This window comes from Diadema antillarum, unplaced genomic scaffold (genome assembly GCF_040938485.1).
Source record: "Diadema antillarum isolate AM-2024a unplaced genomic scaffold, OU_Dant_1.0 scf00000083, whole genome shotgun sequence".
Taxonomy (NCBI): domain Eukaryota; kingdom Metazoa; phylum Echinodermata; class Echinoidea; order Diadematoida; family Diadematidae; genus Diadema; species Diadema antillarum.
In genome coordinates, this window is record NW_027270972.1 from 247,049 (window position 1) to 272,500 (window position 25,452).

The window sequence follows — 25,452 nt, forward strand, 5'->3', positions numbered from 1 at the left end:
ATCAGATGTCTGAAATGTCAAGGAATATTTCTACCAAGTTTCAAGTCAATCCGACTCAATATGACGTCATACGGGCCCGTCAAAGTTGAAATTCCGCGCGCGCGTCAATGGCGATATACAGTGCAACTATGCCAAAAAACTGCCAATTTTAAATCCGATTTTACTCGTCAGGATGGACGGTGACCCCCCATTTTCTTTACATATATTGAAAGCTGATGAGTTGTACATGTCATTTCATGGGTAGGCAATGCTGACAAAATGATTAAAAGATATCAAATTTCTTAATAAAGTAAAAAAAGTAAATTTTCAAAATGACGTCATCAAATTACAAGTTTACTCGAGCGTATCTCACTTATCCTCTGCCAATTTTCTCCCATATTTCAGTATGTTGTAGCTTATGAAATGTTCTTTCATTAATATAAAAACAACATTTTGATTGGATGACGTCATCGCCTCGTAAAAATGGATTGAATGTATCCTTGTAGAATTTGACCAGTTTACGTGTTATCTCTATGGGAGAGCAGTTTTTCTGGCAGTGAAAATTGACATGACTCTCTTTTTCGAGCACTAGCTCACTTTTGCTTCGGTGAATTTTTCCCAGATTTTAGTATGTTGTAGCTGAGACTTTGGGCTATCGTAAGTGTGCCCTTCATTTTTTCATACGACGTCGGCATCACGTCGAAAAACTTGGTTGAAAATGGCACGTGGCTTCGATGCAGCGTCATTTTGCTTAATACACAGGGCCTATGGAGCATGAAATAGGTCATTGCATAGCGCATCCGACTCGTAATCCTAAGGTCCCTGGTTCGAGGCTCACCCCTGCCAATATTTTTTTTTCATTTTTTTAAACACTTTTTTTCTTCTTTTTCTTTAGTTAGTCTTAATCTCCCTTCCTAACTTTATCTTTTTCTGATTTTTTTATGCTTCTCCTTCAAATTTCTATAAAATAACATATTTTTTTCTTTATTTTTCTTTCTTTCTACTACTTTCTGTGCAATAGATGAACAACAACAATGGCTATCAATCCCATATTTTGCACATGTTTAGTTCATGTCACGTACATTATTTCATAAAATAACAACTACTTGATCAGACACCATCTTGGGTATGTAAATTAGGGTCAAAGGTCATAAATGTTTCATCCTGTATCTTGGTGAATACATGTCCTATCTTTCCCATATTTTGCACACACAAAGACCATGTAACAAGGATCATTTCACAAAATAACCACTTTTTGCTCAGACGCCATCTTGGGTGTGCAAAGTGAGGTCAAAGGTCATATGTACTTCTTTCTGTATTTTCGTTATGACGTGTTATCTCTATGGGAGGGATTTTTTTTTAATGTGAAAATCGACATGCTTTTCTTTATCGAGCACTAGCTCTCACTTACCCTTCGGTGAATTTCTCCCAGATTTTATGTTGTACCTAAGACTTTGCATTTTGCATCTTGGTGAATACCTGTCCTATCTTTGCCATATTTTGCACACGAATATAGACGATGTCGCAAGAATCATTTCACAAAATAACCACTTTTTCCTCAGATGCCATCTTGGGAGTGTAAAGGTGGGTCAAAGGTCATATGTATTCGTTGCTGTATCTTCGTTATTCAGTGTATACAGAATTGGTACCAAAGATGGCAGATATGACTCCCTTTTCTAAATGAGAATCCAAACCTCACACGGCCAATGTCTCTAAACACAGATGAAACTTGTATTGTCATGCCTATTACGATCAGGACTCGAATCATTGATTAAAAAAAAAATCGGATCACCTTAATTTGTCAGTGATGACAAATTACAATCTCTAGTTTTCCTTGAAAGTATTTCATGAAAGGTTGGAGTTTCTGCAAAGGATGTTGTGTGACTTTAGTGTTTGAATACAGAAACTGTCAGAAGATGAGCTGTGGCTGTAGAGATGCAACTTTATCATGCTTTTGTTTGTGATAAGTTACAGCCGAGGGTTTCGATAATGTGTGATATCTTACATGAATGAAATATACAGTACCTCTCCAGTACTGGTATATCAGGTTCATCGCTTAATTAGATGAGTAATGCTCTGCCTGACACTTTACAACTATGTAGAGACTGTACTGGTATACTTGTAGGTCAAATGAAGACAGAGCGTGTATGGAACTGATTGACAAATTGCCCTACATCGACGATATAAAGGAGTCCATCAGGCCCGGGAGACTTAATGATTTACGTCGATGTAGTGCAATTTGTCAATCAGTTGCAATTAAGACATTTGGACAGAAGAATTGCACAAATTTGAATAAAGCGTGTATGATCGTCCCTTGTGCCTGTATGTTCAAGTTACGATCTCTCTATCTCCGATGTCCTATGGTGTACAGTTCTCGAGTGTCTGGTACTGATTCAAATTGTTCAGGCCTTAGAAACAGAGAGAGATACTCACAACTAATTGACTGTTTCGATTCCTCCTAAACATTGATGTCATATCCTTATTAATAAAATTTATGTCATTGGGTATGATACAGGTTTTGATTTGTGTTTGAGTATCAAATTGCTAAACTTGAGTGAATGGCTGGTAAAAAAAAAACACAAACAAAAACAAAACTGTTTGATAGGAGTATCGCAATCGTTTGTACAAAAGTCCAAGGGCTATAAAGGTTCCCTGTCATGGAAATTCTTCTCCTTGGTCCTCATGAGGCGGAGAATTCAATTAACTCTTCTCTCAGAGTGATGTGAGGCTGGCGTTGCATGAAGTTGTGCTCACATGACATGACGAAATGTCTCCCAGGCCTGATGGACTTCTCGCTCAGTCGGGCTCAGTGATTCAAGGGGAAAGAACCATCTGGTTTCCATTCTCCAGAAACTTTAGTACGTGGTACATCCGACATTTCCGAACAAATCAGCTGTGAAGGTGAAGGTCCCTCCTCGTAAGTGTTCATGGTAGGAGCAAAGCAGCGGGATGTTAAAGGGGATGGCTAGTAACCGATCAGTAGGAATAAGTGGGAATGCTGAGGGATGATTGTTCCAATCCTTGTGGGATTCATTTAAAGGTAGGGGATACCTTTTACAGACCTCCCAAAATGCAGCAAAACATTAAATATGAACCTCAGGGGACTTGTTTAGGCCACTGCTGAGAAATATGGAAGTCAACAGTTATCTACAATTTGAATAATGCACAAAACTCAACTACTCAGTAGTTCTGTGTGTCAGCCACACTTAAGCCTTTTTGTTGCAGTCTTCTGTATTTTTTATCTATAAACACAAATCTAAAAGTATAAGAGCTGATGTAATAACATATAGAGTGTGTGGCAAGAATGTATATAGAAATGTTTGTAAGTTTTGATGAACTTTCTTCACAAAATATACATGATGGACACACATGCAGTGCATGGGTCTGCAAAGGTAGCCTAGTAATGTACTGGAATTTACGGTGAGCCCCGAAAAAAATTCAATTCAAAATCTAACGGTCAAAAAAGTGTACTAAATGTTACCTTCCACTTTCAATACTTTATGGGAGTTTCTAAAATGATGCTCTCTTCAACATACCACTGTATTTATACAACTCTTCATTTAAGGCATGCAAATGGGATTCCCTACCTTTAAGAGTACATTATACATGTATATCTACTGTTGTGTGAAAATTATTTGCTTCAGAACGGTCTCATATTCAAGTAATGTGCAGATTAATGCCCCGTCACTGACCAAGGACGCTTACCTGGAAACATTAAACTGCACATTACTTGAATATGAGACCATTCTGAAGCAAATAATTTTTCACACAAGAAAAGTTAATGTACTCTTAAATGAATCCCACAAGGATTGGAACAATCATCCCTCAGCATTCCCACTGATTCCCACTGATCAGTTACTAGCCATCCCCTTTAATGAATTTTTTTTTAAATGAACGAAACGCCCCATGGATTTTTACCATTCGTTTTGCTGTTACACAGTGATAAGTAGCATTGAGGGCGTGCTTTCTGTCTGTATGTATGATGAATTTCAGCAGACACTTGATTTATTTCGTGCAGATTGATAATGACTTGACCAGTTCTAGATTCTTTCTGGCTGTGAAGGGTGAATTTAGAAACAGGATGCACATCTTGTGAGTATCATATTTGCAGAAACTTTCATTGTAGTATTTCAAATATTTTTTGTCCCGAAACCACACTTATTCTCAACAGTAATTGTTATTTTGTTTGTTTGGTGTTGTTGTTTTTTTCAAATAGAGATAGGCCTATGGGTCAAATTCAAGGAAATTTATCCTAGTAGTACTCTAACTACACACTGTATTTGTGTTAATGATATTCCTCTCACTTCGAGCTAGTGTAGGAGTTTCTAATGCAGCACAGTATGAAAGTTCTACTTTGATGTACATTGTAGTATAAGACATAATTTGTCTACAAGAAGGTACAATGTATGAGGAAAAATTACGAGAGTTGATCCAAACTAATATTTGTCCATGTCTGTATTCCTATTGTATTGTACCTTGAATGATATATTCACAATTAAATCCTTGCTAGTGAAGGAGAACATCGGATTGGCATTACCTTTTTTTCTCAAGTTGGGAGTTCTGACCCTTTACCTGATTGATTTTATGCTTTCTGAAGTAATAATAATGATAATGATAAAGCTCATATTGCACATTTTATGGAAATAGTAACTTTGCTCATGGAAATCTCCAGAAATAGAGAAAGAAGGGGGCAGTGATAGAACAAAGGATGAGACAAAAATAAAATGCAAGTTCAGGGTGGAACTGCCAGAGCTATGAAGTTATTAGCATGATATCAAGTGAGTTGTCAGAAGACTTTGGAATTGTTCATTTTTTTAGGAGAGTCGGAGTATGAGCTTGCCGCGACAGGCACGGTGACACAAGTCTTTCAACACGAGTCACATGAGTCATTTATGATCATTCTGGACAAACGTTGACCCACTTTTTTGTGTGTGTACATAGTATACCCTGGCTCATGGTACTTTTATGGATCATGGAATAACTGCAAACAGGTTATGGACAAAGGTGCAGTGCAGTACTGCAGTTGTGCAAAATTTTGTTTTTATTTAGTAACAATATATTTTTATCAGAATAGAAATAAGTAATGAGAGCAAAAAAGTATTCATCTGAGTAGTCAAACTCCTGTTGGCACCATCAACATTATCAGGTGGTGCCATTTCAGACCATTGCAAATGTACACTGTTTTTGTACTGTATTTTCCAGACAAGGTATTCATATTAGTACAATTTGGGATTTTTCTTTTTGTTCCCCTTTGTTCATCTTTTTATGTTTTCATTTTTCTGGTTTGCTTGCTATTTTGAGGTACATTTCCAGGATCATGCAGAGCTTTTTGGAGTAAGAATGTTTGATGCAATCTTTGATTATAGTATCAATGATTGTTAAGTTCACGATGAAATATTTTGTAGCTCATCTTTTGATACCATTTGATAGATAGAACACAATTTTCAGATGTGTCATGTTTCTTTATTGAGTTCAAGTTTTAATTAATTTAATTTTAATCCTTGAGTATTAATTTTTTGTCATGATTTTATGATGATTAACAGCCAGGTTTATCAAGGAAACCGTCTCAAACAAGAATAGTGCAGAAGTTTGTTCTCTTGTCATGAATAATGTATGTTTACAACTGTAGGAAGATACCATGAAATGCATGCACAGTAAAGTGAAAATAAAATTCTCAGACTTTAATAGACCAGCAGTTACTGTCACTTAGGGCCTACTCAATTTATCCCTTAAATGTTTTGGGCATTATATTTCCATATTTTCCCAACAGTTTTCACTGATGTACTTAGCCAAATTTTTTTGAGTATTTTGGTTGTCCACAGGGTCAGTCCTGTTGTTGCCTAATTTTCTTAGCCTTATATGCAAAGACTGTATGACCATTTCAAGAGATTCCCTTTACTTGGATACTCTTCATCTACATTTGTACAGTGAAGCTTACAATGTAGAAAACTAAGGATCTCCATTTAACAGTATCATTGCAGAAAGTTAGTCTTACCCATTGAGGACGAGTCCTGAGTAATACTGGTGCAAAGGGTCTGTGGGAAATGCGTATTACATTGTAGCAAAATCAGCCCATCCTCAATGGGTTGAGTATTAAAAAGTAGATGTGCAGTGTAGGATTATTGCCTGTAGTGAGAACATAGTACAATGTACATTGTACATCAATAGTCCTGAAAGAAACAAGAAGACCAATAAAATGGAAAGTGCTGCATGCAGTCTGATAGCCAGACTAGCTATGAACCCACACCAGTTAGTACCAGGACCAGGCCTATGTGTTTGTCATTGTTCCTCAATATCGGTACGGCTGGTGTGTGTACAGTATGACTAAGTACTTTAGTGAATAATTTACATTACCTCCAAATTTAGACCAAGGAGGTACGTACTAGGAGACTATCCATTGCAAAAACATGTGAGAGTCTGTTCCTACTGTATATGGTACCAGTAATGTGCATATATGTACACGTGCATTTCTATTTTAATACTAATTTTCTTTAAAGGGAACCCAAACCTGAGAACAATGTGGATTGAGTGAAAGCAGCAACATCAGTAGAACACATAAGTGAAAGTTTGAGGAAAATCGGACAATTGATGCAAAAGTTATGGATTTTTAGATTTTTGGTGTTGGAACCGCTGGATGAGGAGACTACTAGAGGTTATGATGTATGTGTGGACAACAATATAAAGAAAATATAAAGAAAATTCCACAAAAATTAACTTTTCTAGCATTATCAAAGAGCACTTGACTAACCACTTTCAGAAAGCAGGGGGAATAATTGCTACATGTGCCCTTAACATGTATGTCAGTATCAAGTTGATGGAATGTGAATTTTCATAAAAAATGAATTTTTGTGGAATTCCCTTTATATTTTATTTATATTGTTGACCACATAGATGTCATAACCTCAAGTAGTCTCCTCATCCAGCGGTTCCAACACCAAAATTTTTACAATTCATAAAGTTTGCATTGATTGTCCGATTTTCCTCAAATTTTCACTAGTGTGTTTACAGATACTAATGTTGCTGCTTTCACTCAATCCACATTGCTCTTTGGGTTTGGGTTCCCTTTGAGCAAGTTGAAATCTATGGTGGCCATGTAAAGTTTTGAGGTAGAAACCATCATTGAATTTCAGTTTTGATTATGAATGTTATTGCTTGTTTGAAAACAGAAAGAAACATAGATTTAAGAGGGAAATAATCTGTCTACATCTGTCAAATAGCATATGGACCAGAATGTATCATGAAAGAAAAACTTAAATAAGCAGAGCTTTGTAAGGGCCTATATGTTTACGATTTCTTGAAATGTTGCAATTTTCTGGTGAAACTTGCCCCTCACAAACATTAACTGGTGCATACAAGAATAATTAATGTTCGTCAGTAAATCAGCAACTACAATGTTGTCACCTTCCGGTAGAAGGGCCCTACAAGTAGCATGAAATTTTGACTCAAAATCAAATTTTGAATTGTGACATAATTCAGTGGTTTTGAAAACTCTTTCATATGATTCAATCATCATTTTTTTTTTTTGGTGATTTTTTTTTTGAAAGCACAAGCCTTTAGGCTGCCTCAGTCAAGCAGTGGCGTGTTCCCATGATATCTTGTATTCAGAGAAATGTAATGCCAAAAACTGCAACAAATAAAGTAGAATGATGAAACCCACAGAAATTGCAGGGAGCTCCCCATTGCCTCCTTGCTTTCTTATTCTGCCAGACACCGTACATTCCTAGACCAGTAAATTTCCTACTTGCCCTATGTCTTGTCAGATTTACAGTGTATTTGCGCAAGAAAGAAACCATGTGTGCACATTGTAAAGAGCCAATGAAAGCTGTTTGAAGTAGTACTTTCACTGTGAATGAGTTGAGATCTGTTGTATGCGCCATGGGGGGGGGGGGGGGGGGGGGGGAGGGGGGAGGGGGGTGGGGGTGGGGGTGAGAAGCATTATACTCTGTGGACAGATACACTGTGGAACTTTGCCTATCCACATGCCAAACTTGAAGTGCAGTTATACAGTGTGTTCAAGTTGGCACTATAGAGAGTAGAGTCAAACAAACTATTCAACAATGGAAGTTTCATGATCAAAATCAAACCTGGTATAAAAAATGGCAGAATTTCAATGTTTCTTTGAAATTCTGCAATTAGCAATTCTGCTGAAGCAACCACATCTGCATATTGATACAAATATATTAAAAAGATGAGATTGTGTTTGGCCTCACATGTTTCCGTTTTGACCAACGAAAGAAGTCATGAGAATTTTTTTTTTTTCTGTTGACATTGAATCAGAGGAAAAAATTCCAGATGTTTTGCATAAAAAAGCATTAAACTGTTGAAGTGTTGCAGTATAACTTGGCAATTTTTATCATCCTTTTCTCTTTTTTTTGGGGGGGGGATTGTGCTCGTTGAATTATTCACCGTTTGAAATGTGAGGTTTTTTTTTCAAAATACATATTATTTTATTCACAAACTGAGGAGAGAATTGTGAGTTGATGACATCATCACCTTATTAAAGGACAAGTTCACCTTCATAGACATGTGGGTTGAGTGAATGCAGCAATATTAGTAGAACACATCAGTGAGAGTTTGAGGAAAATCGGACAATCCGTTCAAAAGTTATGAATTTTTGAAGTTTCTGATCAGTCACGGCTGGATGGAAAGACTAAGTAAGCTTGTGATGTCACATGAGTACAAAGATATAAAGAAAGAACAAAGAAAATTCAACATATTTCCATTTTTCTCGCATAACAAAAGAACATTCGACTTCTCTCTTTCAGAAGGCAGGGGGAATAATATTACCCTTAACATACTTCAGTAGCAAGTCAAAGAAATGTGCACTTTATTCAAAAAGTAAAGTTTTGTGAAATTATCTTTTTATTTTCCTTATATAGTTGTACGCATGTGACATCATACACTGTAGTAGTCTTGTCATCCAGCAGTGACTGCACAGATGCTTAAAATATTCATAACTTTTGAACGGATAGTCCGACTTTCCTCAAACTTTCACTGATGTGTTCTACTAATATTGCTGCATTCTCTCAATCCTAATGTATATGAAGGTGGACTTGTCCTATAATTTGCATGCGTTTGACCAATATCACCATTACACTGTGCCTTTAAAGTTGTGGAACTTTACTTATAAAATTTCATATGTTGTAACTGTCTTTGACAGAACTTCTTTTATTTTGTTTTCCTTCCTGTCTAAATCAGCAGGAATATCATGCAGAATTGTACTTATGGTCTACACAGAACAGCAATAATGTGCCATATCATTGGATGTATGTTCGTTTGTTGATTTTTGTTTTTTGTTGTTGGTGAACATTGTTGTTTTAAGAGGGAAAAGTTGTAAGACTTGACAGGAGGCATGTCAGGCCCAGTAATTAGATGAGTTACTTGTCCTATTTGCCAATGATAATCCTTCAAAAAAGGATTTTTTTTTTTTTTTTTGAAATTCCTGGATTCAAATGGTGGGCCAGACCAATACTGGAATTTGATCATCTGTTCTTTGTGTCATTGTAAACTTTTTCTGTAAGTTTCGTCCAAGTCCCTTCCCAACTTTATGATGTACATGTATTTTGCAAACAGACAAACCAACACTGACAAAAACATAAACCTACTTGGTGGAGGTAATAAAGAGAAATGTTTGTGTACCATAGTTTGATGTTGCACACAATCCAGGCAGGGTACGAATACACATAGTTGTCAAAATATCAGTGAGCTTCTCACATAAAATTGATGGTTATGTTTAGTTACCTGTACTTGTGTGCATGAAGCTGGTGCATAATATGGCTCCATAGTAATTATATGTCTGTGTATCACTGCATGGCATGTGGTGCTTTGAGATTTAAAAGGTGACCTCTGCATTCTGCACCATCAGAGAATCTTCACCGGGACTTTGGAATTTTTTGGCATGGCACGAACTAATCAAAGTTTGATGAGCGGCTCATGAAGCGCCCTCTTCACCTGCCAAATGGGCAACTTTTAAAATACAAACAAGTTGTCAATTTGCACTGCAACGACAGTCAGAGCTGTTTAATTACAAAGTTACTGATTTCTAGTGAAGCCGTGGAGGGCAATATAAGGTACAGCTGGCATTGGTAGCAAGAGGATTCAACCCTGCCCATCTAGAGCCATGATAGCTGTTCTGATTGAACAGTACTTAGGGCATTGTATGGGCCCCAACCTGCATTGGTATATAATGTCTTGAACATAAAAGAGATCAAGAGATTATCCCAGAGATTAGAATACAAGTCTGAGGGCGTAGACTGAATGAATAGGAAGGGAGCAAAAAGGATCGGTATTTTTCCTTTTTGGCTCCCATTGTGCGAGGGATTATATCTTCCGTTCACCCCATTCCTTATTATTATTTTAGAGGAGGGATAGAGGGGCAGGTTGGTGTCTTCAGTAAACACTTTACTACATGTATGCCCCCGTCATACCATTCCTTAACACCAAGCCTTCCAACCACTTAATTGGAAAGTGTATTGAGATATCGGTGACAGCTAGCTGGACACACTCCACACCCTCCGTGGCTCCAGGCTCTCAACCGTTATGGCGTCTGATTATTATTATTACGCATCATAAATTGTCATAAAGTGAATCTTGGAGGCAGGCCTTGGTCCTCTGACAGCAATTACCGCTTTCCCCACAAATAATTCCAGCAGAAAATGACCAGATGATTCTTGTTCATGTGAGTCTGCATAAAGTGCGGTGATACAAGCTTGAATTGACGCGGGGACCAAAGTGGGCGGGATGGCAGAAGAGCAAGTTCCGTTTTCTGCATTTGACCCACAGATATTCCTCATTGGTTTCTCGAGGTAAGATGAATTTGTCTTCTTGTGAACCGATGGTCATTCCAAATTTGAGTTTCCATTTTCTTTGCAGTTTGCACAAGGCACCAGAGTAGGAGAGCTGACAAGTGATAGGGCTCCATGATTTCGCAGGAGCCTCCTTGAAAACTACAGTTTTCTTCTCTGTCCTTGTGATAGCATAAATGCCCGTCTCCCTGATTGGGATGCATGTATTGTAGAATAACTTTGGCCTATAAAAATGCATGCAATATGCACAAACAACATGTAACTCCATAACTGCCTTTTTGGAATCTACTTGATTTTTATGTTAAAATTTTGGCAGCCCAAGAATAGCACATGCTTCCTCCCTTACAATTTTACCCTGTCAAACCTTCTTTACACCATGGTTACCACTTTTAGTTGTTCAAAATTCAAACTTTTGAATGGATTGTCCGATTCTCCTCAAACGTCACTGATGTGTTCTACTAATATTGCTGCATTAGCTCATTCCACATACTGGATATCATCCCCCTTCAAAATAAAGAAAGTTATGAACAAGTGGATGTCAGCAAGTCATTTCATGTGGCATCAAACCCTTTGAGGACCATCTACCCAATGCCATGAATGCTGTGTACATATGCAGAAGCTGGTGATGGTAAGATTAGGGTTAATCCATAGGCACCTTGAATTGACCGTCCTGTTCACTGAGTTTAAAGGGATTGTATAGTTTTGGTTGAGACCTAATTTTAGGTTTCTAACATTTTTTGGTGAGATAATGAGAAACCTAAATGAAATATGAAAGAGCATGTAATTCTATGAGGAATTCAATGAAAATTCGATGAAAATTGGTTTTGAAATGGCTGAGATATCCAAAAAAGAGTGATTCTGGTAAAGTGTGGGACCCACACTTTATTACGATCGATTTGTTTTACTTTGTTTTTGGATGTTTCATTCATTCCAAACCCGATTTTCATCAAATAAACTTTTAATTCCTCTTGAAATAGTATGCTCTGTACTATATCATAAATGTTTTCTTGGTATCTTGCAAAAAGTTAAAAGCCCAATTCTCATCTCCACCAATACTGTACTATCCCTTTAATGATGTCATGTGCATACTGAAACTCATTTGCTTTTAGTTGAGATGTCACTATTTCCACTTATCCACTTATGAAGCATTTTGTTTAAAGCTCTCTCACTGCTGCTCAAGAAATACAACTCGCTTATTTTCTCTCTGACCTTCAAATGGAAAGATTCAAAGGCACTTTGCTGGAAAGAATCAATGTTAGAGAAGCTTGATGAATGTACATACTATTGGCATTTGAAACCATCATTAAGCCATTGCATACAGGAATGAGCTTGCCGTAGTGTATGAGATCCATGAGAATAGATTTTTCTCTGTAGTAACATGACAGTGTTAAAGCGGAATAAGCTGCAGAAATGTGAGTATTGATAAGTTTAATGGAGCAAATTTGAATTACCAGTACTGCTATTAAAGATAATATAAAGTTTTGGTACCTCAAAAGTTTCCCTGAATTTCCTTGTCTTAGTTTGTGTTTCAAGTAAAAGTACCTTTCATATAACTACACTGTGAGACTTACTCGCCCCAAGGTGCTCTCATGTCTTAGTAATCATGCAATTAACTGCGACCAGCAGCCCCATACGCATAGCATAATGGGGCTGCGCATTGTAGCATGCAGGATCACGACAGACGTAGTATCGCGGGTAAATATCAACTTAAAATCCAAAAATTTCTTCAATTTGGAGACTCACCAGTAAGTTGAAGTATTGAAAACAGGCTTCGGGCAATGTTTAGTTCTGCCAATAGTCCCTTTCTGTTCGAATTGATGACTGAATGTGACTCGGTCGAGAGGACCTTGGGAGAGCTACACTGAATTGACGGTCAGCGCAAATTTCAAATCCATGAACGGATAAAATGTCTGTGTGCGCATGCGCTGGCTGTCGATTCAGTGTAGCTCTCCCAAGGTCCTCTCGACCGAGTCACATTCAGTCATCAATTCGAACAGAAAGGGACTATTGGCAGAACCAAACGTTGCCCAAAGCCTGTTTTCAATACTTCAACTTAACTGGTGAGTCTTCAAGTTCAAGAAATTTTTGGATTTTAAGTTGATATTTACTCGCGATACTACGTCTGTCGTGATCCTGGATGCTACAATGCGCAGCCCCATTTAGCTATGCGTATGGGGCTGCTGGTCGCAGTTAGCTATGCGTATGGGGCTGCTGGTTGCAGTTATCATGCATGCAGTAATGGTTTCGTACAATACGTGTACTGTATATTGATTCTCGCGGTACCACGGTACCGCGACGGCTCTGGTACGAAACCATTATTGCATGATTACTAAGGCATGAGAGCACTTTGGGGCGAGTAAGTCTCACAGTGTTAGTTATATGAAAGGTACTTTAACCTGAAACACAAACTAAGACAAGGAAATTCAGGGAAACTTTTGAGGTACCAAAACTTTATATTATCTTTAAGTAGACCACTTTACTTACAAATTCTTGAAAGGTAATAATGTTGTTTGAATAACATAGGTTGTTTCTCACACTTGTAAAGCTTGCTTTTGTGACATTACAACAATTGGCAGGCAAGCAGGATTCCAAGTAGTGGAATGCAGGCTATCGAGTCATTACAGATGACTCAAAGGTTTGTGGTTGCAAGGTCCATGGAGAAAAAATATAGGTTTGAATTATGATTCTGAGATATTTTGGTGCAAGACCTTTTCTGACTTGTTGAGTACAAGATTCCCAACCAACCCAATTTCTTTAAAATCCTTGTCCTGACATGTACAAGTTTGTACTAACTCAGAAAGTGAAAACATGTTTAGAATTTGTAAACAGTAATATCAAAGTCACACAATAAACCTTGTGCATGCAGTGCCATTTTAGTATGAAATTTGTTTGTTTAATCTTTCCTTTTGTGCTCTTTTATATAATTAAATCAGCCACCCACTTCTAGTTTGTATTTTTGTTACTTTTTAAGGCTCCAAAGTACATCATACTTTAACACTCTGCAGTTTTGCATGACAGCAATCGGTGTGTGGTATTTACCTGGTCAAAGGTAATTTCTTTATCTCAAGTCTTGTGATTAGGTTGATATTGGCCTAGGGGATCTTACATTTATGTGCAACAAAATGATGACATTTCGAAATTGTTCGTGGACTGGGAACCCATTTTGGCACCTTGGCGAGGCGGCCTCCCTTCTTTCCTATTAATCGTTTGTCTCATGTCTGGACGGTCAACATCGATTACATAACAGGGGGGCAATTTCGCTCTAGCCATTGCTGATTATTTTTCTTCTTCATCTTCCTTGGGCATTATACTGTCACGCTCGTTGCAACGTGAGGATCCATGTTGGAATGGGTGCGAGGTGTCGTTTTCCAGACATTTTGTGGTTGCACCTCGTGTGTCAGATGACGTTGCTTGACGTTTAGGCTTGCGTCGAACTCTGAGTGTGCGTATAGTCGTAGAATCAAGCAACACCTGCCATTTTAGCGCTCCTCCTGCAGCTGTGGTTCCATTAGTGAAGTGCCATCAAACTCTGGAACGCATTCATTGTGGGACCACTGGAATTGCAAGCATCTTTTTGGGAAGAGCTCATCTTTGGATTTGCTTGCCTGTTTGTTTGTTTGTTTCTGTGAGAGAAATTGTTGGACTGATATTGGGAAAGGGAAGACTTTTTTGTCCAACTTTCACCATGACTGCGAGATTCTTTTCCGTTCGTTCCCGGCTGACTGCCTTTCCCAGGTGGCTTATATTCCTGGGAGACTCCGTCTCAGGATAGCTTTTCGTTGCCTCTTAATACCTATCTCCGCACGACTGCTTCTTTTACTCAAACACCGGAATCGGATTCCCTGCCCATCACAAGGAGATTATAGGGGAGTAAGAGTGCAACGTAAATCTTGCAGGCATGGAAGATATTAACAACAACCAGCCAGTCTTGTAAGTACTTGGTGATAATCACACATCCTTTGCACTATGCGGGATAGTGGTTGAAAAGCTGTCTGATATGCACAAAACTTGAACCATTTTGTAATTGTTTGATAGCTCTAGTGTACAGTCGATTTGAGAATCATGATTTCTCCCATCTATTGAGGATTTCACGCATGTTCTATCGGGGAGATCGGGTTCAAAATAGATAGTGCATCTTGCTTTCCTTAGAGGCATTATTTACAATTTGCTGATGAAAGAAAGACCCAGCTTTAGTGCTTCAAAATAACTCTAAAATGTGAGTTAGGGATAGAAACAACCAATGCGAAAATTTGAATCAGTATAATCAATGGTAAATATCATTGAATATACAAAATGTGAACAGTAAATATAATAAGAATGTTTCTGGACTAAACCATCTATAGTTATGGTTTATTGAGAAAACAGTTATATCTTGTTATATTTTGGGCTTTATTGCAAATTTTTTTATATGGTAGGATATTTGGTCACTTCCAACAAAACTTCACATGTAGAGCGTTTCAACAAGATAATCCTGTTCATGCTTTCATAGGTCTCAGCTGATGATATCATACTACAGCGTGTGATGGCAGTGGGAAATACATTCAGAATATTACGTTCCCCTTTTGATATTGCCTGGGCAAGTTTTTTTTTTTTTTTAATTGCTTTTTTTTTGGGGGGGGGGGTGGTTAGGGTTTGTGGAAGGAGAGTGGGATAGGAGGATGAACAACAGGAAGATATGGGATGCTCATGTGTCCACCAAGCCTAACAATATGCTCAATGGGACCTAATTTTCATCATGCGGTAATAGTGAGGAATATTTCACAGTGTTTAGATTTCCATCCATCGGGTTCCCTCTTTGTATACTCTGTTCATCATAAAGCGGACAGAAATATTTTTGTACTTCAAAGTAATTCATATTGTCTGTATTATAACTTGTCATGAATGAACATTATGATGTAATTTCAACTTAATGAATTAATTAATAATGCCTGACACATTGCTTTATTTCACTAAGAAATTACTGTTTTAAAGCTCTTGTGAATACTCTTTAAATAACGATTGTAATTACTTTTGCCATTTTCCATTAAATATATTTGTGGGATAATTAATTACTCAGTGGAATTCACATAAAACTTGACAAGGTAAGTGACTAATTCTGATTTCAAACAGAAGAGGGAAAGAGTCATATCTAAAACAGAATTATGATTATGAATTTGAAATTCAAAAAGAAAGAAAAATCTGTCATGGATTAAATGCATTGCTTTCCAGTTTGAAAATACCATATCTTTCTAAGCCCAAAGTTTGTTAACTTCTATGCAATTTGTTCTTTTTTTAATGGTTTGGATGGACTTCCCCCACTCTCAGTGCCCTGATCTTACAAGACATGGGCTCGTTACATAATGTTTGTTATGCCTTATATGGGCAAACAAAGGAGCGCTGGCTTGAGTTTGAGTAGGAGCTCATCCCATATTGATCATAACCGTAAAGACTACCACTAAACATCATTCATCAGTTTCATGCCCACTGGAGTCTGAGAGAAATAATATAGATTCTTAACAAATATCGAAAGAGGGGATGTCATCTAATTTTCTGTGTCAATTTACCTGTTAACGATACAGTTAGTAAGAGATTACTGTGTGTGCAGTAGTGTAAATTCCTGCTTAATCATTGGCTATGAGTCTTTGATAGCTTGGAATAGCAGTAGAGAAGCAAACATGCTGTGGAAATGCTCTCAAAACTGTACACAAATGCTTGACAACGTCTGTGTAGACAGGGTTCATGGAAGATTTTACGACACGTAGTAAAAAACTAGTATATGGAGGACAGCATTGATTTTATCTTGACGCATTGTCTTTCTGGAAACACAGTTAACATGCGCGATGTTTGATATGGTTGAGTAAACTATCCACACATCAACAGAGAGTAATGGTGATTCATAAATCATAATCATTACCTGCCATGTGTCCAGAATAGGACTATGGACTTCGAATATATTATGTCAACATGTCCTTTGTTTTGTTTTGTTCATCCATAAAGACATGATTACAAAAACAAATGATGAGCATTTTGTGCATGAAGAAATCCTCAATAGGCGCGGTCAGACTGGCAAAAGGTCGAGAAGATTAAGTTCACTATCTTTAAGATCTCAAAGTTTTGCCAGTGTGACCGCAAACTTCCTGCAAAACTTCTCACAAAATTTCTCATGAAACTTCCCACTCTAAGTAGGGATATTTCCCTCACCCCCACCAAACATCTCGATCTGTTTGCGGGCAGTGTCTCCGAAGCGCGAGGCCATTGTCATGTACAGATGCAGGGGTGTATCCAGGATTTTTTCTGGGGGGGTCGTAATCAAAATTTTTTTGACCTTTAGGTAACCTACCTTTGCGAGGGAGCGGAGCGACCGAGCGGGGGGAAGGTGTTGGAGGGGTGTGTCCCCCCTCCCATGGTAGGGAGTTTTTTAATTTTATATCTTAAAATGGGGCCATTTGGTGCATACAAAAGTGAATTTTTCGGCATGGCAGTGCGGCTTAGAAATAAGGTATGGCATAATAAAACTAAGTTATGAAATTTAAGAGGTTTTTGACAATTTGCTGGAACACCACCTTTTTTTCCTGTTGTAAATATATGGTAAAAAGCCATCAAAAAACAAAAATGTCTTTTACAAAAAGTGGACCTTTTGAAAATTTGGGGGGGGGGGGGGGGGGTCGTACGACCCTCCCGACCCGACCCCCCCCCCCCCCCTGCATACACCCATGAGATGTGCATTGTTACATCACAATCACAAGCCATCAGACGGCACGCTCTTTCATCTTTCTTGCATGTGTGTACCAATGACCCAAACTTCTTATCCAAGTGTGGCTGCCAGTGTGACTGCACGACAAAAGATCGCAAACTTCTTGATCTTTTGCCAGTCTGACAGCGCCTAATGTGTTTCAAATAGTGAGAGTGAGAGAGAAATTTTGTCAAAAATGAAGGGTGTCAGTTACATCAATTAGCTAAAAAGATAACAGGTTGATTGCCTCAACTGTTTTGCAAGACAACATCAAGAGACGGTCACTATTTTAAGAAAAGCTGATGCAAGAAACACTTGAAGTTGTCATGAGAGAGACTGTGTTGTTGTACCAGGGGAGATTTTGAATATCTCCATTGTACACTGCATAGATAGGAACTCTACATCAATTCGTGTATAAATGTCAGTAAACAGTAAACAATATCAAGAAAATGCCGTAAAATTTTACACAAATTCATTTTTCTATGACATTGAAAGAATGCTAGACCTTGCCCCTTCTAGAAGAACGGAGAAAGGTATTTGCCCTATCCTTGTCATATCTCACAAATTTGAGGAATATTTGCATTCCATTAGATATCAAAATTTGTGATTTAAAAAAAAAGAATAATTATGTATCTTTTGTAGCATTTCCCCTTCAAGTCAGGAAATGTTGAACTTTAATCAGGGTTGTCTTAATCATGCAAAAAAGAATGCTGTCCTTATTGGCGATGAGTGGAAGCCTTAAAAGATATTGTCACCGCAGAAACCTTAGAAAGGATTAATTTGAATAGTTTGCTTTCAGCAAATTCCTCAACATGTTTTTCAAAGCAAGTGTCATCTTTTACTGTTTTGTCTACAATCCCATGTGCTATTTATCTTTTTGGCTACCTAACATATTTGTTAAAAGAGGTGTGTGGGCATGTGTGTGTGTGTGTGTGTGTGTGCTGTGTGTACAAGTGTATGTGTGCATGCACTCATGTATGCACTGGGGGGGGGGGGGCTTTTGTTTTGGCTCATTGCTTGTGCTTCCTAACTCTGGTGTAATACAGTATAGTGGGACCATTCACACTGGCAGTGAAAAATTGTGACAAGCGGTTAAAAATTTAGTGGCAACTGAGCCAAACACCATCTGAAACATACATGTGTATATAAGATAGGGCCTATATTTTTTTAAAATTACCAACCATGCCACATATGTGTGCAGTTTGTTGTGACATCTGGTAATGAGAATGCTCATTGCAATCACGTCACATATCTTCCATTTGATGTCTGGATTCCTTCCTCTGTGACCACACTTAAAATGTGAAGTTCCCAGCCCAGGATGCTGTCATGTCATAACCAGGGTTTTGTGGAGCAGACTGTTACTGTGTGAGCTGATTTTTCACATAGAAATATGTGCAAAAAGTTTTAGCAAGACCCTGCAATATTTCTATGTAAAAACTTCGTGATATTTTGTTGCAGTGTGAAAGGGAGAGCTCAAACATTGTGATTTTTTTGTTAAGGTTGCAATGTTTACTCATGAGAACGCCCGACGCCAAAGATGAGAATGGCTCTACTCCATTTAGAGGTATGATATCCCAGGGAAATCCCAGCTAGATGTTGAATTGACACCAGCAATCTGGGGGAATTTTGCAACACAGGAATAACCTAACATTTGTTGTATGTACATGAATGACTCCTCCAGAGTTTTCATCCTAGAGAATGGCCAAAGACTGATGGTGTCATATTTTATTTGACATGCTCTCTTTTTCTTCCCTTTTTGTACTAAAAAGAGGACACTGGCACTATTTTTGTTGCTTGATATTTTGTGGCTTGATATGTGTCCTTTTATAACTTGTTACTATTCTGAATTGCAAATTACTTCCTATCTTCTTTCATCCTATTTCTCTTCTCTGTCTTTCGGGGGGGGGGGGGGGGGGGGGGGGGTGGAGAGGGATAAGGAGGAGAAGAAGGGAGGAGAAAGAAAAATGGTACCGGCTTCTCCCCGCCCCTTTCATCCTGTCTCTTATCTTTCTTTCTTTTCTTTTTTTTTTCTTTTTTTTTTTTTTTTGGGGGGGGGGGGGTAGTGGGATGTGGGGCCAAGAAGGGAGGAGTTAGTGGAAATATGTAAAAAGATATGGGCTCAAACTTTTCAAGTTCAAATTTTCTCTGTACAATTTTCAATTTTTGATTTCCAAATTTATTCAGATACCGGTACTAGTCTCTATAGCCGTTTTCACATCAGCGCGATAAAAATCCAAGCTCTAGATATTTTTCGCAGAAAATAGTCAGCAAAATAGTGCACTATTTCGAAACATCGGGCTGATGTGAAAACGCCTACTGAGTCTTCTATTCACACAACCTAGAGATTTCAGGCATGTTGGGGGAGAAACACGGACATAGTGGTGTCAAATATAGCATGAGACTTTGAAAGGGGGCCATCTAAAAGTCCCTGTTTTCTTGTGATTCAGTAATGCGCATAGGGTCAAATAGGGTCATGTCTTGTTTAATACACAGACACTACTTCAGTAGAATGAGGTGGTAAGACTCCTGCTGACTGACTTGAAACAAATTCCGTCAAGTTCTGCAATGTCTACTTTTCTAATACATCTGTCACTATATCTTTTTTCTCCTTTTTGTGGATGATTTGTGACATAACTGTGGTATTCCTCAGTTTATATCTCTCTTAACCCATTGAGGACGGTTTGATTTTGCTACAACATGCATTTCCCATAGACACCTGCCCGAGTATACTCGGGACTCGTCCTCAACAGGTTAAAGTATAAAGAGAGGGACCTGCCATGGATTGGGAAACTGAAAGTGGGAATAACATCACATTACACAAGAAAGTTGATGTAGTTTCCCTTTGCATGCATTTATTGCCATAGAGCTATTTGATCCTGTGCATTGATGAATTGCTTAATTGCCTTCTTTTGACTCATAAAAAAAAGGGGTGGAAAATGTGATTCATGGGCATTGTGTCATCATCATTTTTCAAAAACTTGAATTCTGACTGTGGTATGGTAAGAATTTTACAAAGTGATTATCAAGTTATGGGCCCCTGTTCAAAGCCAAGCAAATATTGTTCACAGGTGTCGATTTTGGTTTCAAAAATAAAAGAAAAGTGAAGTGGCAGGATGTAGGAGTGAGAGTAAGTGGTTGGGTGGAAGGAGGATGTTGTGCCGAATTTCTTTTAATTTATATCGTCTGCTGCTTCCTATGTGGGACTCACAATTTTGCCCTCGTTTCCCGAATATTTGGAATACGGATATGACGGCTGTGTCAGAGTGGAAGTACACCTAGTAGTCTGTTAGAGGTCAAGTTAAGTTTTCTTTGTATCCAGATGACCCCACAGTCCAGAGGTGGGATTCGAGATGGATCCATAGGAGTCAGCATTGCAGGATGTTGGACTCCAAGCGCAGACACTGCTCCTTGCTTCTATAAAGTATCTTCGTCAGGATCATTGCAGATTGTTCTCGCGTTACTCAAGTTTAAGTTTGCCGTAGGATTTCTAGATTTTTGTTTGGCTAGGGAGCAAATAGTTTGTTTGGTGCATTTGAATTTGTCCCATCGTAGTAGCCCCCGCCCCCATGCTAATGTCCACAGAGTCTGCCAGAGACAAACATCAGTTGGTTTAAAGATAAACTAGGTGGGTTAGTCCCACTGGTATGCTGCACTTATGAGCTGGTACCGACTGGTCCAGGAGGAAGCAGATGGGAGCAGATCACACTCCCACATCAGGCCAAACTGGGATGAGACCCTCGGAAAGACGTAGGTGGAATGGACTCGATGCCCTGTCCATTTATTCTTTTATTTCTCTTTAACAGGAGGTGAGATCCTCCAAATGCAGGAGGCTCACAAAATGCTTTCTTGACATGAATGAAGGAACATTGTTTAATGATTCCCCTCCCCTTTTGTTTTGTCAGTGGTTATAAGTTTGGATTACTAAATATATTATAAAGTCTTGTTCTGTTTGTGTTCCACCAGGGCTGTTGGAACTGTGGAGAAGATTGACTCATATTTCCAGAAATATCAGTGAGTATGACAAGTTTTATTTGACTATTTGTTTGTTTATTCCTCTTTCTGGTTGCACTATCCAGAGCATTACATATTTTGAATTATCATTCCTTTGCTTTTTACTGAATTATGGTCCAAAATTATTACTTTTTAATTATCATTTTTTGAATGGCTATCTCTCCCAGCATTAGGTTAGTGCTGGTACTTTATTGAAACATCTTTGTCAGTGTCTTTATGTGCTCTGCGTTATTCTTTAGGTTTTGTATTTACATGTTGTATGTTGAATGGGATATACCCTGCACATTTACATCTCACTGAATGCTGCATATCCAGCAAGAGTTGTGTTCTGTGTTCTGTGGATGCATAGTAGTCTAAACGGGACAGAATGGCTCTTGCAAGCTGTACTAGGCATTTAGTCGTGTGTCTTCATAGCCTTATTACGGGAAAAATATAACAGTATTTTGAGGGCATCAATGTAGTCTTTAGTTATTTATTCCTTATGATACAATTTTTTTTTGTCAGCATGATCAGAACTTTGAATATTTTCCTTAAATAAAAGAAGGAATAGATATAATCGAGTGAATACATTAAGTGTAAAGTGAATAATTCCAACATGCATTGTCTAGTTATGATATAATCTGACAAAAATGATATTCTTTAACAAATCAGTCTAAAACAAGTTTAAATTGTATGATATTTAATGTTTTATCGTATTTATTTCTGTTATGTACATTTTATATTCTATTTTTTTCATTATATTAGTATTAGTAATGATGATGATGATGATAAATTAAAAGTGTTTATTGATGTTGAATATTTAATTCCTGAAGGTAATTCATTCACAATTTGAGGCAGTGCGATTAATTGTTTAGGATAGGCACTAATGACATTGTGTCATTAGAAAATGTATACAATCTTGATATCATCGAAAAATGTTCGTTTTTTAAAAAAAAACAAAACTATTGAAACTCTTAACTTTCATCCCAGGACGGGGCACTACCAGCCAAACCAAGTTATGCCTCACCACACCCCACCTCCAGGTTCCACCATTCCCGTCGTACGGACCGACGCCCAGGACTCCGGCATAGAAGACACTGTGGATAGCGTGCCGGGGCCTAGGAATGCAGCACAGCAGTACGTCAGGAATGTTCTCTCAGACCAGGTATTTAAACCTTTTATATCCCCAAAGATGCCCTTGTGAAGACTTTCCCCACCCTTTTGATTCGGGCTGAAATTTCCACCTTTTCCACCTTTTCCACCACCATGATTTTCCCCTCTAATTATCCACCTTTACAGCAAGCACTCTTTGTAAAAGCCTTATTCCAGTGCTAGTATATACAAAGCATGCTGCCCTCAGTATTCCTAGCAGTTTGTCATTGTATTCATGAAACGATAGCCACTGCCATGATATGCATACTTTTGTGCTGTTAATTGTTCAATCATTCCGCGAGGGATTAACTAAGTAATCCTCATTCCACCTTTAAGTGAGTGAAAGACATTGACAACTGTAAATTGATATGATGCTTTTGACAGCCTCGATATGGAAAGGCTACTCAAAAGAATAGGGATTAGTCTAGGATTACTTAATCCGCATTCATCGGCAGCGAGTTTATGGGACATTTGTTTTGATCAGTGACCCAAGCACACCAACTGAGTACAATAATCATTAAAGGCCCCAAACTCAATGATGGGTAGGGCTCAACACTGTTAGTTTGGGAGTGTTGTTGGTTTATTCATTCTTAGGGATTGTGGAGGGTATTGAATGAAATGTGCAGTTCAAATGATAACAAAATAGAGTGTTTGTATATTTTTTGTACCAAAAAAAAATGTGACTTCACAGATAAATTTACAAGACATTTTAATGTCTTTGCATGCATGTATGTGTGTTTAAACTTAAAGGAGAATGGTGATCAGTACACAGGTGCTACGAGTAGTTATATTTTCATGTGAGAAAGAGAGAAACGGGGTGGGTCTTTTTTGTGTCCTTGATTGGTGGAAACAATATTGCTGATGAATAGTAATGTTCCCATAGTGACCACATGTCATTCAATTTAGAAATATCTATTTAGTATGCATGATGTATATATAGAGAATATGTGTGTATGTGTGTGTATGTGTGTGTGTGTGTGTGTGTTTGCTATGGATTTCCTGCATCAACTCTGATTAAGTGTGATTACCTTGATTGTTCCTGTGTCGTGTTCACTTTTGATACATTTTATTGCAGTATACCAGTGTGGTCAGCATTTAAAGGACAAGTTCACCTTAAAAGGACAAATCCACCTATATATACAAATCCACCTATATATACACTATAAGTGGATTGAGTGAATGCAGTAATATTGGTATAGCACATAAGTAAAAGTTATCAGACAGTCCGTTCAAAAGTTATGAATTTTTAAAGTTTCAGTGCCATCATTGCTGTATGCAAAGACTACTACTGTTTGTGATGTCACATGCGTAAAACAAAATAAAAATAATTCCATGAAATGTCCTGTTTTTTAAAGCACACATTCCCCTGACTTGTTACAGTAGTATGTTAAGGGTACTACTTCCCCTGCCTTCTGAAAAAGGCATGTCAAGTGCTCTTTTATTATGCTAGAAAAGTAAAAATATGTTTGATTTTCTGTGTAATTTCTTTATTCTCCATACCTGACATCACAAACTGTAGTCTTCTCATCCATTGATGGCAGCACAGAAACTTTAGAAATTCATAACTTTAGAACGGATTGTCTGATTTTCCTCAAACTTTCAACAATATGTTCTACCAATGTTGCTTCATTCACTCAATCCACATGTATGTATGAAGGTGAACTTGTCCTTTACATGTGTGGTATGTGTGGATTAAGTAAATATAGCAATATTGGTCTAACTAATCAGTGAAAGTGTCAGGAAAAATCAGACAATCTGTTCTATAGTTGTGCATTGTTTAAGTTTCATTGCTGCTATCGCTGGATGAGAAGACTCCTACAGTTTCATGTGTAGAACAATAAAAAAGAAAATATCAAGAAAATTCAACATATTTTCACTTTTCACTTGACTTGCCCCTTTCAGAAGGCAGGGGGAATATTACCCTTAACATACATCATTAACGAGTCGAGGGTATGTGTACAGTGTACGTACTTTAAAAAAATTGCAATTTTGTGGAATTCTCTTTATATTTTCTGTATACATGTCGTTCTATGCTTGTGACATCACACACGGTAGTTGCCCTTTCATTCAGCAATAGTGGCACTGAAACTTTAAAATTTCATAACTTTTGAATGGAGTGTCCGACTTTCCTCAAGCTTTCACGATGTGTTCTACTAAATATTGTTGCATTCACTCAATCCATGCATATATGATTCAAGTGAACTTGTCCTTCAACCCTTAATACTGTGATTTGTTTACCATGGCCTTCCTGTTGGCCTGAGTGAGACACGTTGCCACACCTGAGTTGGTTTGCTAATAAACTTTACAACTAGCTTCAGTTTCGAAGGTTTACGGAATGCTGATGAATGAGCTTGGAACTTGCATGTGAATCGTAGATCATCAATAATTGGTATGGTTTTGTTTATGTATTAGAGATATACATGTATAGCCTTTAAAGACCACATTTATTTAAAGCTTTCGTAGCTTCTTGTGTAACAATCACCAGGTTTTTTTTCTATCTATCAAAATTGGGATTTACAGGGGGTTTTTTATCTGTATTTGGCACAAAGCAATTATCAAGATAGTCTATTAGTGGATGAATTAAAACCGTTAATTGTGGATATCGATCTATCTCTTAGATTAACTGCAAAATAGCATAAATGCTGATGTCAGTCAATTGAGAAATCTACATGGTCGTTAGTCACATTTGACACCAATCATTCAAGGTTCAATTTGAGCATGCTCCTCTTAAAGTAAAATACCAGATAATACAATGTAAAAAAAGCCTTCAAATCACACCCAATATTGATAGACTTTTCTGCAGTATGTTTTTAG

At 37.8% G+C, this 25,452-nt stretch overlaps 1 protein-coding gene across 1 annotated transcript in view; it reads left to right on the forward strand.

The window, feature by feature from the left end:
• Positions 1 to 25,452, forward strand: part of LOC139717805 (uncharacterized) — a 78,721-nt gene that overhangs the window by 14,038 nt on the left and 39,231 nt on the right. The window contains exons 3-4 of the mRNA XM_071629304.1: positions 21,460 to 21,507; positions 22,477 to 22,651. Of these exons, the coding sequence (XP_071485405.1) occupies positions 21,460 to 21,507; positions 22,477 to 22,651 (223 nt within the window). The remainder of the gene's footprint in view (positions 1 to 21,459; positions 21,508 to 22,476; positions 22,652 to 25,452) is intronic.